The sequence below is a fragment of the Fusarium redolens genome, assembly GCF_020744475.1.
Source record: "Fusarium redolens strain MPI-CAGE-AT-0023 chromosome Unknown BKA55scaffold_2, whole genome shotgun sequence".
NCBI classification, from domain to species: domain Eukaryota; kingdom Fungi; phylum Ascomycota; class Sordariomycetes; order Hypocreales; family Nectriaceae; genus Fusarium; species Fusarium redolens.
This window is the reverse complement of record NW_025763665.1, coordinates 3,601,637-3,616,573: the sequence shown is the minus strand read 5'-3', so window position 1 is coordinate 3,616,573 and position 14,937 is coordinate 3,601,637. Positions and strand designations below refer to the sequence as shown.

The 14,937-nt window shown below is 47.3% G+C and overlaps 7 protein-coding genes across 7 annotated transcripts; 5 read left to right on the top strand and 2 right to left on the bottom strand.

Moving 5' to 3' along the window:
- The first annotated feature begins 61 nt into the window (after positions 1–61).
- Positions 62–3,364, top strand: BKA55DRAFT_671583 (uncharacterized protein). Its single transcript, XM_046197971.1, has 10 exons — positions 62–146; positions 218–340; positions 405–500; positions 556–674; positions 727–1,283; positions 1,339–1,463; positions 1,522–1,670; positions 1,730–1,908; positions 1,992–2,172; positions 2,240–3,364. Exons 1-10 carry the CDS (start codon positions 79–81, stop codon positions 2,935–2,937), a joined length of 2,295 nt encoding a protein of 764 aa, XP_046055603.1. The 5' UTR covers positions 62–78; the 3' UTR covers positions 2,938–3,364.
- A 261-nt stretch (positions 3,365–3,625) lies between these two features.
- Positions 3,626–5,882, bottom strand: BKA55DRAFT_556567 (ankyrin repeat-containing domain protein). The gene is made up of 4 exons (XM_046191713.1): positions 5,419–5,882; positions 4,833–5,367; positions 4,685–4,773; positions 3,626–4,620 (listed from the first exon to the last, which is right to left on the bottom strand). Exons 1-4 carry the CDS (start codon positions 5,844–5,846, stop codon positions 3,924–3,926), a joined length of 1,749 nt encoding a protein of 582 aa, XP_046055602.1. The 5' UTR covers positions 5,847–5,882; the 3' UTR covers positions 3,626–3,923.
- Positions 5,883–7,526: 1,644 nt separating this feature from the next.
- BKA55DRAFT_685064 (uncharacterized protein) lies at positions 7,527–8,502 on the top strand (the record flags this gene model as incomplete). Its single annotated transcript, XM_046198742.1, has 2 exons — positions 7,527–7,685; positions 7,735–8,502. The coding sequence occupies 2 exons, from the start codon at positions 7,527–7,529 to the stop codon at positions 8,500–8,502; spliced, it is 927 nt and encodes a 308-aa protein (XP_046055601.1).
- Positions 8,503–9,127: 625 nt separating this feature from the next.
- Positions 9,128–9,755, bottom strand: BKA55DRAFT_712430 (uncharacterized protein; the record flags this gene model as incomplete). The annotated part of the gene is made up of 2 exons (XM_046200823.1): positions 9,576–9,755; positions 9,128–9,522 (listed from the first exon to the last, which is right to left on the bottom strand). The coding sequence occupies exons 1-2, from the start codon at positions 9,577–9,579 to the stop codon at positions 9,128–9,130; spliced, it is 399 nt and encodes a 132-aa protein (XP_046055600.1). The 5' UTR covers positions 9,580–9,755.
- A 581-nt stretch (positions 9,756–10,336) lies between these two features.
- BKA55DRAFT_556559 (Alpha/Beta hydrolase protein) lies at positions 10,337–11,535 on the top strand. Its single transcript, XM_046191712.1, has 2 exons — positions 10,337–10,920; positions 10,973–11,535. The coding sequence occupies exons 1-2, from the start codon at positions 10,465–10,467 to the stop codon at positions 11,300–11,302; spliced, it is 786 nt and encodes a 261-aa protein (XP_046055599.1). The 5' UTR covers positions 10,337–10,464; the 3' UTR covers positions 11,303–11,535.
- Positions 11,536–12,054: 519 nt separating this feature from the next.
- On the top strand, positions 12,055–13,328 carry BKA55DRAFT_500917 (pectin lyase fold/virulence factor; the record flags this gene model as incomplete). The annotated part of the gene is made up of 4 exons (XM_046186781.1): positions 12,055–12,520; positions 12,571–12,659; positions 12,707–12,875; positions 12,925–13,328. 4 exons carry the CDS (start codon positions 12,055–12,057, stop codon positions 13,326–13,328), a joined length of 1,128 nt encoding a protein of 375 aa, XP_046055598.1.
- A 146-nt stretch (positions 13,329–13,474) lies between these two features.
- On the top strand, positions 13,475–14,935 carry BKA55DRAFT_534543 (uncharacterized protein; the record flags this gene model as incomplete). The annotated part of the gene is made up of 1 exon (XM_046189607.1): positions 13,475–14,935. One exon carries the CDS (start codon positions 13,475–13,477, stop codon positions 14,933–14,935), a length of 1,461 nt encoding a protein of 486 aa, XP_046055597.1.
- Positions 14,936–14,937: the final 2 nt, after the last annotated feature.

The window sequence follows — 14,937 nt, the reverse complement described above, 5'->3', positions numbered from 1 at the left end:
GGTTTAAGTATTTGAACCTTCGGGGCCCGCTTCCCGAACCCAAACTCCTCATTTCCTTTGGGGGCCAGGTCAGCAGCAATGTCCACCCCGTCTCGATCTCCCAGGGCTTCGGGTGTGAGAAAAGCACAGAACAAGACGTCATTAGCGTAAGCGAATTCACTCGCTAACCAGCTGTGCCTCCCTGACAAGAACTCCGGGCTGACAAATGCGTATCTAGATGCCTAACATGTCGGAAGAAGAAGGTCAAATGCTCCGGGACCGTACCTTGTGAATACTGCCACAAGCGAGGACTACAGTGCAGTGTTCCTCTTCGCCAAGAAAGAAAAGTCTATTCAGTAACGTAAGCGTCCCTTCGCGGTTTGCCATTCAGGCGTCGTTATGCATCCACATTGACACTCTCCTAGTCACGTTGAAGATCTCGAGAATCGCCTCGCTCAGTATGAAGGAAGGGTTCAAGACATGGGAGAATGGGTCCCCGATGCTGTTGATGATCCTTCCCGGTTAGTGTTATCGTCCTACATAGATTAGAGGTAACGCTAGCTGACCATACTCCAGAAGTCCTTTCTCTACTGGTCACGACGCTCAACAGCCGCAAGACACGCCGGCCATTGCGCCTTCACCGATTCCGAGATCTACGACCAGACCAGAGACCTCGATACCATTGACCGGCCGGTGTATACAATTCACCTTTGACATAGGAGCAGCATGTGCTAACATATGTTACAGCAATAGAAACCGACTCGTCGTTGAGCTCGAGCGCTACCTTTGGCTTTAGGGTTCAGAACCTGCTCAGTAATGCTCGACATAGGCGCGACATCCCCCACCCTACACCTACCGCCCATGTCTTTAACAATAACAACTTGTCTCCAAGACAGGCCTACACCACGCATCACGGCTCTCTGCCCCTTCTGCCTAGCGAATCAGAAGCCTACCATCTCCTCGAGGTTGTCATCCTGTACATTGGTCAGAGTCAAAGTCACTTTGACGCGCGAGAGGTTTCCGACAACATCGAGCTCTACTATACGGATCCGGAAGGCCAGCTCCCGTCGACGCCATGGTTTTTGCGGATGAGCATGATATTCGCAGTGGGAAAGCTGCTTTCTGGCGAAAACACAGAGAGCAATGGCGATACAGATTTGGGAAGTAGTTTGTTCGAGTTCGTGCATGCTCGACTGCCAACACCTAGCGAGCAACATGCTCAAGGGAGGGTTGCAATTGAGACATTGACGCTGCTCGGGGTTTACCTCCAAGCCATGAACCGAAAGGAAGAAGCATACATATATGTAAGCCTTTGACCATCTGTATTACAAGTCATGAATCTTGTACCTGATCATTTAGACCAGCATAGCCTTGCGGCTCGCAGTCACACACGGTTACCATCGTCCTCTGGAGGGGACACAAATACTTCGGTCCGAGAAAGCCCACATCGGTAGGCTATGGTGGACAATTTATATGCAAGAAAGGTAATGTGTATACAAAACTGGTCTTTTTGCCGCATTTCGTTAACATGTCGATTACTAGACGGTTGGCGGCAGCGACAGGCCACCCATATGGTATTGACGACGCTTTCATCGTGCTAGAGTATCCCGTTGACCAGCCGGGGTTCAGCTCCACTCAACCAATACGCACAAATGCTCGAATAGCGAGAGTTACAAGCCGCATCCTTATAGGTAATGGATCTATTTCAACGCCGACAGTTCCATGCTTCCGGCTGACTGAGAACCACTAGACCTCTATAACCCCAAGCGTCAGAACCAAGACTCTTTCGTGCTTGACGTCAAAGAGATCATCAGATGTCTGCATGATATTTCGAGCGAGATACCAGAGAATCTAGCAACGGTAGCTCACGGACCAAATGCGAATGTTTCTGTGAGAACAACTGCCTCTCTTCAACTCATGCTATATCAGGTAAGTCGCTTCTTCCTGGCAGCTAATTAGGCCCAACATATTGTCCTTCAAGCTTTGGATAGCGTTGAAGCTGACAGGAGCAGGCCACTTTACTCACAATACGTCCGGTAATGCTACACGTAGCACATTTAATACTTGCGAGAGCGAGTTCTGGCTTGGAGCAACTGGGGAACTCTTCTCTGGCACAGCTTTGCCGAGCATGCACTGAAGCAGCTAGGCGTATAGTGCGTACTATCATAACATTACGAAGAATGAATCTCCTAGGTAAGAGCCCTCAGAGTGCCGTCCTAAGCTTGGAGCTGAGATTAAGGCTAAAACCACCAACCTACAGCTATTTTTGGGTTCTTTGACTGCGATGCCATCTTTTCCGCCACGTTTGTCTTGATTCTCACAGCTGTGTTTGACTCTGCTTGTGAAGGCAAAGATAAAATCAACCCATCGCCTGGACTTGGCGAGGCCATGGAGAGTCTGCAATACCTGGCCGACAACCACAACACTACCGCCATTGAACGACTCCAAGAGATCCATGATATTTTGCATCATTTGCCTGAACATTTACGAACAAACGAGGGTACAGCTGTCCCCTCGCGCGATCGCTCGCAACCTGCGTATGACAGTATACGCCAGGTCGCTGATAATAGTCGTCAGAGCCCCATTGTTCATGATCGAACAGAGCCTATTAACGACAACGGCGCAACATATGGTGCAACACAACCAGTGGTCGATCTAGGTCTGTCGAGGCCTGTTCCTGACCTGAACAGCGTTGAACAAGATGGTTTGGGCTTGCGTTTGGACTCCGAACAACATCCGTCAAACTTGAATGAGATGTCACAAGTCTGGATACCTTCAGCAGTTAATACAGGGACTGTGCCAAGCGACAACCTAATCCCTATGGACATACCATTGGATGAGTATTATAGCTACTTTCAGTCGCTGTTGGATAACTCTGATTGGTATCTCACAGGGCAAGACGTGGAAGATTTGGCAGAATTTGGAAGACATGTTGTTAACTTTAGTAGATCTGAATAATCGATGTGGCCGGTCTACTATCGGAGATACTGTTATCGCTGGAGTTGTAACATATAAGACCAAGCGACGACGTCCATTTGGATTGAAGTTGAATTGGACGACGGATTGTACCAGGAAGGCATCTTCTGGCCTTTTTAGCCATGACCTAAGGTCGGTGCCTGAGGCAGAAGGCATACTCTTGCCCTTGCTTCTTCTCTTAGCCCTGGGCAAGTGTCGTTCTAGGTATCCCAAAGTCTTAGTAAGGTTGTCTATGTGCTCCTTATGACAGAGGGTAATATGATAAGACTAAGTCTTGAATAAATGTATAAAAAGATTGATATTAAAATATTTAATGTTTTGCTTACTACTTGCCTATATCAGCATGTGTAAAGAACCCCGAACAAGGGCAGCTATCTCTAGTTTAGACGGAACAAAGATATCGATGGACTTATTAGAGAAATTTAACTGGCAAGAATGGTTTAAGTCTTCTTGAAAGCCGCGGAACCTTTCGCGACACGAAAGAATCACTTGACTTCTCAAGCTCGCTTTCAAGCTTTTTGGGGCAATCGATTGCCTCTAACTTGTTGTATTGTTCTGAAGAGAGGCTTGTTCGAAATGCCTTGACGGCACTGGCCGAGGCGTCATGAAGAGTATCAACGACGGTCTGAAGTGTCGCATGAGGTATATGAGGTGATTTTTCTACTAATTTCTGTGTGGTAATTATAACCTCTCAGCCACAGGCCTCAACTGCAAATAACACATCTAGCTCACTATTGCATCAAATTGCGTTACTTATTATTCTATCCATAGCCGAGAGCGCCAGCACCATCCCCAAAGTTACTAGGAAACTTATCCACAACTAAGATGAGAAAATGAGTTACATACATAAATAAATCTAGAGAAAATGAGATTTTAATAGTAAACTGCCACTAATTGCTTCTATGTAATTTAAACATGTTAGTTCTGTTACTCTCAGGACTAAAAGCTTCTTCAATATACCAACGCTGTTATGTGGACCTTCGTTCCATAGCATCCCAAAACATAAAGCCCACCTCTACTTCTTCGACAGTTGAGATACTATGTCCAACCATTTGAAGAGCCCTGATGAAGACTTCGTAGATATCGCTACCCTTTGACCTCGCAAACTCATATGGCGTTACATCTCTTACAGCGCCACTCTCATCAGCCGCTATCCGTGAAGGTTGATGGGGGTCGACTCCCAGCTCTAGAACAAGCACAATAGCTTCAAGGCCCCCAGATTCAATAGCAACGTGTAGGATCGTCCGCCCCCTGAAATCCGTATGATGAATGAAGTCCGGGGGCATAACCTCGACCAGCCTTTTCAGTGCCGCAGCATTATTCGTACTTGCTGCTCCAAACGCAGGCGTCCATCCAACATCAGTATCCATCAATAACGGCGACGCACCAAGTTGTAGGAGTGCATTCACGTCTCCTATTGTGCCCCATAAAGCAGCTCGATGTAATACCGTGGCTCCATAGCGGTCCTGAACATCGATATCTGTAAAGGAGTAACAAGACAGTAGTTCAAAGAACTCAGGCGGGACTTCTGGAAAGTCTTTCTGGAAGAGTAGCATTACTGGAGTCCAACCGCGGTAGCAGAGATAGTCTAAACAAGCCCCTTGCGTGAGGAAGAAGCGCGCAATTTCGATTTGTCTGGTTCGGAATGCCCATTCTAGAGGGCTCCTATTGGACATCATCGTCAGTAAACTCCACCAAGTAAGAGTACTTATTTATGCTTAAAACTCACGTCTCAAACCGTCCAAACGTCGTGTTAACATCAGTCCCATAGTGACAGAGCAGCTTGACCAGCTCTAAAGAGCCGCTTTCAATAGCGAACTACCAAGCAAGTAGTATGTAAGTAAGTCCTTCAAGACAAGTAATTATATGTTTCTCACCCGTAATGGTCCACAATTTGACATGGTTACATCGTATGGAGATGACCTTCGAGAAACAAACAATCTTTGGACAGTGGTAATGTCCCCTCGCTTGCAAGCCGTGATTATCTCAGAGTCGTCGGGTACGACTGCTTTGACCGAGAGGCCTCCTCTAAGAATGGAGAAGCCCATGTTGGCTAAAGGGAAAATTCGAAGTCCAAGATTGAAAAACACTGCCTTAGCTTGAGGGAATTCCCAGAGTGGTAGTTTTCCCGAGAAGAAGAAAGTGGTATGAAGTGCGTTTCCATATATAGTTAGTGATAATTGAAGTCCAAGCCAAGACAAAACTGAAATGTCCCATGAGCGCCATGAACCGTAGAATGAATTCTGAAGCTGTGGGTTTCTATCGAAAAGAGTATATAGAATTGTATGAGGAAAACGAAAATTGCTATTCATCTGCTGTCCTTGATCAAATAAACCGTCGCCTTGCTTTTCTGCAGGCTTTTGGAGATCCCGCGATGAAGTAACTAACTTGCACGAAAATGCGCTTAAACGACTATGCGGGAGATTATTAACACTTTCATACAGAAAAATGGCGAGTACTCACACGTTTACAAGTAATAGGACGTTCGTAAGACCTGCTTCGGCATGGCCAAGGCTGGTCAACAAGTCTTGAGCTCGGGATTTACTTGTAAGCGCCCATCGAAGCCTAGCTTTCGACCCATAATTCTGAGGCTGTAGGTCATGCAGGCCATTAAGAATATTGGACAGAAGCTCATTTGCGTTGCTTAGTGCTTGCCTGAGTAGGTCGATCTCGGTTGGAAGCAGTAGCAAGTCATCGTTTTGAGAGGCTTTTTGCTCAATGTCGGATAATAGAGACAGCTCACAATGCAAGATGCTCAACTGTTGAGTAAGGCGGGAGAGCTCTCTGGGTGCACCACGGAAGTCCTTGACCAAACTGGAGGCAGCATGGAAGGATTTCAGAGCAATCTCTGCGAGCGTTGCAATCGAAGCAGCCGCTCCAACTGCTTCCATGACTAGCTCAACTTCAGAGGCAAATAATCCAACGAGTGAATGAAACAAAAGGAACTGGAATACCGGTAATCTGAAATCAATATTTCAATTGTCAACCACATGATGCCAATGGGGCTGGGGCTGCATAAGGCGAACAAGGCAGAAAATGGCGCTGCCGATCTGCCTCATCTTCACTGGGATCTGAGAGCCATAGTCTCAGCTTCTAAGCTTGGCTAAACTGCCGATTGGTTGTGATGTGCCGCTGACCACCCTCCCAGAACCGGATAATGCAGCCTGACGTGGCAGGCAGAAAATGGGTTGAAAATAAAATGATTGGTATATGGCGTTGGCTCAATTTCATACAGTTTACAGCTATTTAAAGTGCTTATCTTCCAAATAGTAACTTCTGACCTTAAATCGTTTCCCAAACAACTGTCAACCAGTCTGCATACAAGATGCCCTGCCCAACTTGCGGTAATACTTACTGCACTTGTGGCGATCCCACAGTCTACGTTCTCACTGAAAGCGGGCCAGTGGTGGTGAATGGCCCCCGTACCCAACTACCCTCGAGTGAGTTTTCAAGTCATTCCCAAGTAACTTTACTTAATCTTTAGGGGTTGGTATTTCCAAACGCACACGACCGACCGACCCCATGAAGACACACAACCAAACAGCGGAAAAGCCTGGTAAGCTACCTTATCAAATTGATAGACAGCCAAGGGATATCAGGTTAGCTAATAAGTGATAGAGCATTTTCTTTTATCAGTAGATAGTACAGTGAAAACTCTATAGAAGCTGGTGATTTACTTGCTGCGTGCAATTCAATAAGCGTTTTTGACTACACATTGATATCTGAACATAAGTAACGTGGTGAATCTCGCCGCAGCCAGGTTTTGCAGTAGATCCGTAACTTCTTCGATGGGAAGGACAATGCTATCGCCTTGGACAATCATGCCTGTGAGGGGCTCATGGCAAGTGGGTGCAGACACTGAGGGAGGTCTGCATGCAAAGACCAAGTTCTAGTATAGAGCAATAAAAGCAGGAAAGGATCTCGAATCACGTTTGCTGAGTTTGAATAGTCATCTTGGTACTGCCTAAATCATTGTTACAGTTCCAACTTGCATTATTGGTTTCTCACCAACCTTCAGGCCATTGGCAACATTAAGGGCGGGCAGGCCCAGAGAAATCAGGCTCGACCCTTTGCAAGCCGATAGGTCAACACCACACTCAACAAGCACAACTTCCCGGCTCAGTCTGCCTCTGTGATTGGAAGTCAGTGTGTAGTGCAACACAAAGGCGATTTGTCACTGCACTTTGCCGTGCATATGCCTCGTTTGTATGAAACAGCACCTCTCGCGAAAATCACTGCTAATTGCTAGTTTATTCAGAAAGTAGCAAGCATTAATTACCTCTCTTTTACGCCAAAAAATGCTATGCGACAGTTGGCAATCTGAATAATTGACTGGGTGTTCGGGATGGCATATGAGTTTGGGCCCCACGGCACTGTTTGGCACTGCCAGCTGCAGATAAACATACAACTATTTACAACAAAAAGAATATCATAGAAGCCTGCTCCATCTGTATGACATCATTCACCGTTGTGGTCTTCATTCTTTTCTTCTTTTCCAAAATGTCAACACCATCTTACCATCTTCACACCACACCAACGAGCTTGATTGATCGAACAGAAGACTCTTTGAGATGGCGTCCCAGGCTCATTCCTTTCTCTTGCCATTAGTGGAATCTGGAGGATTCAGTGACTTCACTCTCCTTTGCAAGGACCATGAGTTCAAGCTTCACCAGGTGATCGTCTGCCCTCAGTCGCCTGTTATCACCGCTGCCCTTTGCAGCGGCTTTGAGGTACGTGAATACAACCTCATCCACCGGCTCTCGCTGACTCTTTGAGCAGGAAACAACATCAAAGCTCATCTCTGTGAATGAATTCGATGTCCCGACCGTTCAGAACATGGTCACTTTCCTTTACACCGGAGACTATGAACTCGCATCCGAAACCGAGAAAAAGCCTATTCAGGTCATTGAGCAAGATCACGATGAAGATAGTCAGGGTGATCAGACCGATGGCGAGGAAGACAAAATGTCAGAAGATTCTCCCGCGTCAGAGGAGACGGAAGACAAGACTGCCGAAAACATCCTATCCCACCTTCGCGTCAACGCCATCGCCGACTACTACAACATCGAAAAGTTGGCCACACTTTCGACTTCAAAGATCGAGACCATTCTTCACAATGACTTGAACTTTTTGATCCTTCCTCAGATCATCCAGGAGATGTCTATCTCAAACAGAGATGCGGACCTCCGTTCGCTCATCGCCTCGGTTACGGCCAAGTACATCGAGGAACTCACCTCGTCGCAAGTCCTTCGAACTCTCGATCTTGAACACAATCTCGCGATTGAGATACTTGAGGCCTGTGGTGAAAGGATCCAAAAGCTCATGGAAGACTTGGTGGCTGCGAGAGAATTAGAAAAACTCCAAGCTCGAGTTAAGAATCTCTCTCTCGTGAAGATCAGCACCGTCATCGAGCTGTTGAAGAAAACCCACAGATGCCGTCATTGCAGCAAGGAATTCGGATGCTATATCGAGGAGCCCGCCACCGTTCTTACCGAGGGGTCTTCTTACGTTCTTCGTTGCGGAGGCTGTGGCTGTCGCCATACATGATGTACGTCACCAGAGGTCATGATCCCCGGGCGCGATGGAACAAAACTGGCTAACATAATGAAGTAGCTCATCCATCTCAGGAGGAATCGCCAAGATAAATGTACTTCAAGGGGTTGTTGATAGTAGATGATGAAGGCCAGCGATTGGTATGCGATGTCATGGTGTGGAATGCCTTGTATGGAACCTGTAGTTAGATGAATGCCAATGCAATATCCTCACTCGGTGTATTGTTTATCACGGTAGAGGCAAAAGGCAGACTTCTAATCACTTGTCTCCTTGTTTTCATTCGTAGTTACACTTCGTAGCTGAGAGCAATAAGTGCGATATGAATGCTCTCTTGTTTGTCGAGTCTGAGAATTACCATGACACTTTTGAGTCAGGGCGCTCTATTCTCAAGTTCTCAGACCACTAAGGCTCGCATGAGGTGGTCTGATTCATTCTCTGTTGGCCGTACTTTCATCCCTGTTCACTCGGCTTCGGTGTGCCGAGTCGCAGAGTTATCGAAGTTAAATTCTGCTTCACTGAGAAAAAGACTCAAAGTCTTCTATTCGTGATGATAGGGCGTAAAGCTCATCCAATTCTACCTCAAAGCAATTTCCAACCATCAAACCCGACTGTAAGAGACCTATCCACTGTCCGAGACCTGAATCCCGCTCACATCCTGTTTATCAACTCGAAGGATAACTTCGATGACCTCGTGATGAGTATCGGCACTACTTGTCTTTTTGTAAAATGCCACAGCATCAGCCCATTCGCGCGAAGCCCTTTTCTTATACCTCACTGCTTCCTCCTCAACACTGTCGAGAATCGTGGATCCGTCCTCCAGTTTGCCGTCTACCACATTCCCAAAAATGTGATAGCGTGCCCAGATCGCATCTCCGAGCCTTCCGTCGCGTACGGCATTTACGTACGAGGTAGCCCAGGGCTCAACGGGGCAAAGTCCTGTCCCGACGAGTACCCTTTGCACAGATAAGTCGAGGAACAGGGCCTCTGGGGCCCGAGACTCGTCAATGCTTAGCGCTATGTACATTAAGATTGAGGTACCCTCTTTGAAGAATGCCATGTAAACATACCCATTTCCGTCTGCGAGGATAAGAAGGCAGCAGAATTATGGTCAATTTACAGAGATGGGCGTGATACACAAGATGATAAAGTATGCTGTGAGGAGAAGGGCTGGGTTGGTTCGGCGTCTTAATAGATATGCACGCAGCCCCCAGCAGGCTCCACACTCACAAACAAATGCATTATCCAATGGCCTCCCTGTTATGTCTCACAGTAGATTGTCCTTGCTACACCCAACAGGCAGCCGCCAGTTATTATTGAGTGACTTCAGGCCAAGGCGCAAGGGTAAGACTCGTCTATCATGATCAGCGCAGAGAGCCACTCAACTGTACTGTTTGTTTTCATTGAGTAATGACATTGAGGCGAAAGAGAGGTTCTAGAGGTAGTAAAGAAGTTTTTATTAGAATTACTTGTGCTCGTTGGCACTTCGTTAATGGGACTGCATACTGATAAGTTACGTGAAGATATGAGAGCTTTTTTCGTAATGCCTAAAACTTGTTAAATGATGCTCAATGAAGCCTTAGGGGAGCTAGTGATTCAAAGAGAATGAGGTGAAATGAATTTAATATTTATAATATTCGTCTGTGGCCAAAGGTTCCATGGTCGTTCATAAACCAGTTACAAATCATCGTTAACATGCTTGGCACAGAGAATCATCGCAGCCAATTGAACTTCAGGATCTTATCATATGAACAAGCTAAGTTCACTAAATTCTTACAGAATCTAACTGTAAAGCCAAGCTACCTTTCCTGAGCTATACTAGATCTGGTACAATTCTGCTTACGATCGGAATTTCCGTATAGCGCTTACCCGACCATATAAAAGCTATCGCTGGATGCTTACGCCAAATCCAACTGTCTGAATACTTCCATTACCCCATCTTCATTTCATATCGACAAGATGTCGCAGACCAAGCCTGTCATCGTTATTGTCCCCGGTGGCTTCTGCAGTCCCGAAGTCTATCAGCCCGTCGCCGATATTCTGGAGCAAGATGGTTTCACCGTCACCATCCCAAGATTAACGGTCACTAAAAACCTCACTTCCAAAGATCCTGCAAGCCCAGAGTTCAAAGACTTAGCCAACAAAGGCCTTCTAGATGATGTCAAGGAAATCCACGACCGCCTAGCTTCGGAGTTTGACAAAAGATCTGGAGTTGTCATCTTTGGCCATAGCTACGGAAGTCTCCCCGCATTGCTCGCCATCGAAGGGCACACGATTGAGGAGCGCAAAGCAAAGGGTCTATCAGGTGGTATCAAAGGTTATGTCGCAGTAGCTGGGTTCGCGTATGCCCGGAGAGGGCGGAATGCCAGAGGCGATACGGAGCCAGCACCGCCAATGTCATATTTCGAATATGAGGTATGTCAATCCCTCACCCTGCAGATCCCTTCGCTGATGCTGTTGGCCACAGGATGGAGTCTTCCACATGCAAGAAGACGCAAAGCCTCTCTTCTTCAGTGATCTTGCCCCCGAAAAACAGGACGAAGCTTGGAAACTTGTTCTAGGAAGTCAGAGTCAGAAGAGTCTCGGCCACGTATCCGAGTTTATCAACTCTGACGTCACGATTCCAAAGACATATGTCTTGTGCGAAAAGGATCAAACTATCCCTCCGGAACTCCAGGAGATGCTCGTTCAGGCTGGAGGTTTTGACAAGGTTGAGAGGCTGCCTTCAGGCCATTTCCCTTTTGTGAGCATTCCTGAAGAGACGGCTAAGCTGTTTGCGCAAATCGCTATGCGATGAAATGAATGTCAGGCAATTCAAGAGTGAGATAAGTACAGCGAATACATAAATAGTAGATATCTATGTAGATATAAAGAACCTACCTTGGTCGGCTTTGAAGGAACAGGGTAGCTATTTGAGCGCGCAAATATCCCATAGCGTGTCAGCTGTCTAAAGGTTATTCTTATGGCTTGTAATTCCTCCTATACTATATATATCCTGGTTTAACCCTGCCAATCAGCATTACCTTATCGGGTCACCGACCGTACGGGATGTTCCGTTTCATTTACTAATCCACTTTCTCGTCCGTTGTCCAGACTGGTGAAAACACGGTCTGAACACCATCGTCGTATTTACGGCGCATATCACTCTCGAGTCTCTCTTGTCTTTTCGATACAAAATGGGATGATCAATCTGTATATCTTCCAATGAAGAGTCGCCCTGCATAACTGGATAGGTTAATGTCACTGGCATTTATACGATAGTCGTAACCGTTAGAGCGAAGCTAACGAAATTAAGGGTCGTACAAGGCTACACTGACTTGCTCACTGACGGAAATAATATTCTCCACTGAGGCCGTGCTTTAGACTTAACTGAAACAAGGAGCTAGATAACTTCGCATAGGGCAATTCCTCCGAGGAACATTCCGACAAATCCGAGGACCCTTGTACTTGGGACGACCGTTTGGATGATTGTTTCATATAAGATGAGACTGGTTCCCCAGTCAATCTCTTGCTTGGCAGGCTTCAGCTTCAACACCAACTATCGCCATCATGAAGTTCAGCCTCTGCATCAGCGCGCTCACAGCGCTCTTCTCTTCCGTCACAGCCCAAAAAGTCTCCGGCTCTGCACAAGGTTTCGCCCAAGGCGTCACGGGTGGTGGTTCCGCTGCAGCTGTTACGCCCAAGAACATCCAAGAGCTGGTAACATACCTCACCGACAAGACGCCCCGCGTTATTGTGCTTGATCGAACGTACGACTTTATCGGATCGGAGGGGACTGTTAAAGAGAAGGGATGTGCGCCGTGGAAGACTGGTGCGGGATGTCAGTTGGCTATCAACGCTGCTGGCAATTGGTGCGGTAACAATCCCAAGGTTGATGTTACGTATAGCAAGGCTGGAACGAGTGGGATTAATGTCGCTTCTGATAAGACGATTGTTGGGGTTGGGAATAAGGGTATTATTAAGGGAAAGGGATTGCGGTTTGTTAATGTCAAGAACATCATCGTTCAGAACATCCGTAAGTTCACTGCTGGCCGTTTATATGCTTTATAACTAATGGCGCGATAGATATCACGAACTTGAACCCTCAATATGTCTGGGGTGGTGATGCTTTCACCTTCTCGGGTACCAGCAAGATCTGGGTTGATCACTGCACGGTAAGCTCAGCTGCTCAGATAGCCTGGAGGATTGCTAACATTTCTAGACTTCGCTCCTAGGTCGCCAGCATTACGTCTTTGGTCGCGATAAGAGTACTGGTATCACGCTCTCCAACAACCATATCGATGGCCGAACACAGTGGTCCGCTGGGTGCGACGGTTACCACTACTGGACCATTGAGATGGTCGGCCAAGGCGATCAGATCACCCTCCAAAGTATACTCCCCCTCATTACAAAACCATGTGCCCTACTAATACAGTTTAGACAACCTTATCGAGCACACAGCCGGTCGTGGCCCGGCCCTCTCAGCCACCACATTCCTCCACGCCGTCAACAACGTCTGGCGCGACATCAACGGCCACGCCATCGAAGGCGATACCGCTGGAAAGGGCCTTTTCGAAGGCAACGTCTTCCAAAACGTGAAGCAAGTGGTCGTCCCCGACTTCAAGGGCCAACTCAACAGTTGCCCTGATAACGCCGCTGCTAGCGCTACTCAGCAATACCTCGGTCGCGTGTGCCAGGGTAACATTTTCATTTCTTCCGGTGCTTTTAACAGAAAGGATACTGGCTTCATGTCGGAGTTTAAGGGGTTGCCTATTGCAAGGTCTACGCAGGCTACTACGGCGCGGAGCAAGGTTCCTGGAAATGCTGGCTTTGGAAAGATCTAGGAATGTCGCATCGAGAGGTTGCTGTGAGCGCCACGCTTACGTGAGATTGGGGTCTTGGTGAGCGCGACTACTAAAATATCTCATCATTCTTTTGCAGTATATATCTTCAACTTCGTATTATATCTTTATTCAAGCCACCTGAAAATATGGCTTCTTCAAACTCATCGTCGGACGATATTGCGTATCCCACGCACATGATAGACAACGTGTCGGTCTTGAAGTTCCTCGTGATGGCATGGACCATGCGCTTCAACGATGTCATGGATGCTGACAAACTTCACCAATCGCTATCGGAATTACTTACCATTGGCGACTGGAAGAAACTTGGTGGAAGATTAAGAGCTGGTCATAACAAGAGAGGGGCTCTTGAGGTTCATGTCCCGACTACTTACACAAATGAACGACCCGCCGTGTCTTACTCGCACCAACATTACGATATCAGCATCGAAGAGCACAACGTAGCAAAGCTGTTGCCGCAAGCGACAAGCCGACCGTCGATCTTTCCTGGGGCATCGGGGCCTCGAGACTTTGGTATACCGCCAGGTACACCGACGTCGCTGAAGGATTATACCAGTCGGGATGTCCCCATGATAAGCCTTCACATTATCACATTCCAGGACGCGACACTGGTTACTATTACATGGCCACATGTTATGTTCGATGGCGTTGGGTTCTCTCACCTGATTGAGGCGTGGTCAGCAATACTCGCTGGTCACAAAGAACGTGTCCCAAATCTCATCGGTGCAAAGGAAGACGTTCTCTACAACCTCGGAGATATCACCCATGCTGGACCGCTGTATGCAGCGAGTGAAGCCCGAATTCTTTCAGGTCTAGCGTTCATATTCTTTGTCGTTCGTATGCTCTGGATCATCCTGACTCAACCAACCGTTGAAAGCCGCATTATCTGCCTTCCGAAGGACGTGGTAGACAGACTACATCAGCGAGCGCTAGCAGATATCAAAGATGAGAGCTCAGATCAAGATGATCCATGGGTTAGTCCAAGTGATGCCATCTTGGCGTGGCTCAGTCGTACCTTGGTCCATTCATCGAAAGCTACCCGCACGATTAGCATGACTACTCCGATCGATGCCCGCACCCGATTATCTCAACTTCAAAACGCAGGTGGTGTCTACGTTCAGAACATGATCCTAGGGTCTTTTGTCAACATCGCACCAGATACGCTCCGTGGACGATTGGGAAAGCAAGCCCTTGTGAGTCGCCAGGGCTTAATGCACCAACTGGATGAGTCGAACTTGATAGGCATCCTTCAACTCTTTCGCAAGCGCTGGGATGGCGGCAAAACAAGGGCGCCGATTTTTGCTGCACCTGGGAGTGTACTCTTAGTTACCAACAACAGGCTCAAAATCGATCTCTTTACAGCAGCCGACTTTAGGCCAGCAGTAAGCCAGGCTAGCAACCACAAACACCGGATGAACCGTCCTGGAAGACCCGTTCATCACTATGCTTCGTCGTTGAATGCCGGAATTACAATGAGGAACTTTGTCAACATTCATACGATAGATCTTGATGGTAACTACTGGTTATCTGGGTTCTTCACACCGCGGCAGTGGTCAAGGATTGAGGAAGGGTTTGAAGAGTTGCTGTAAAC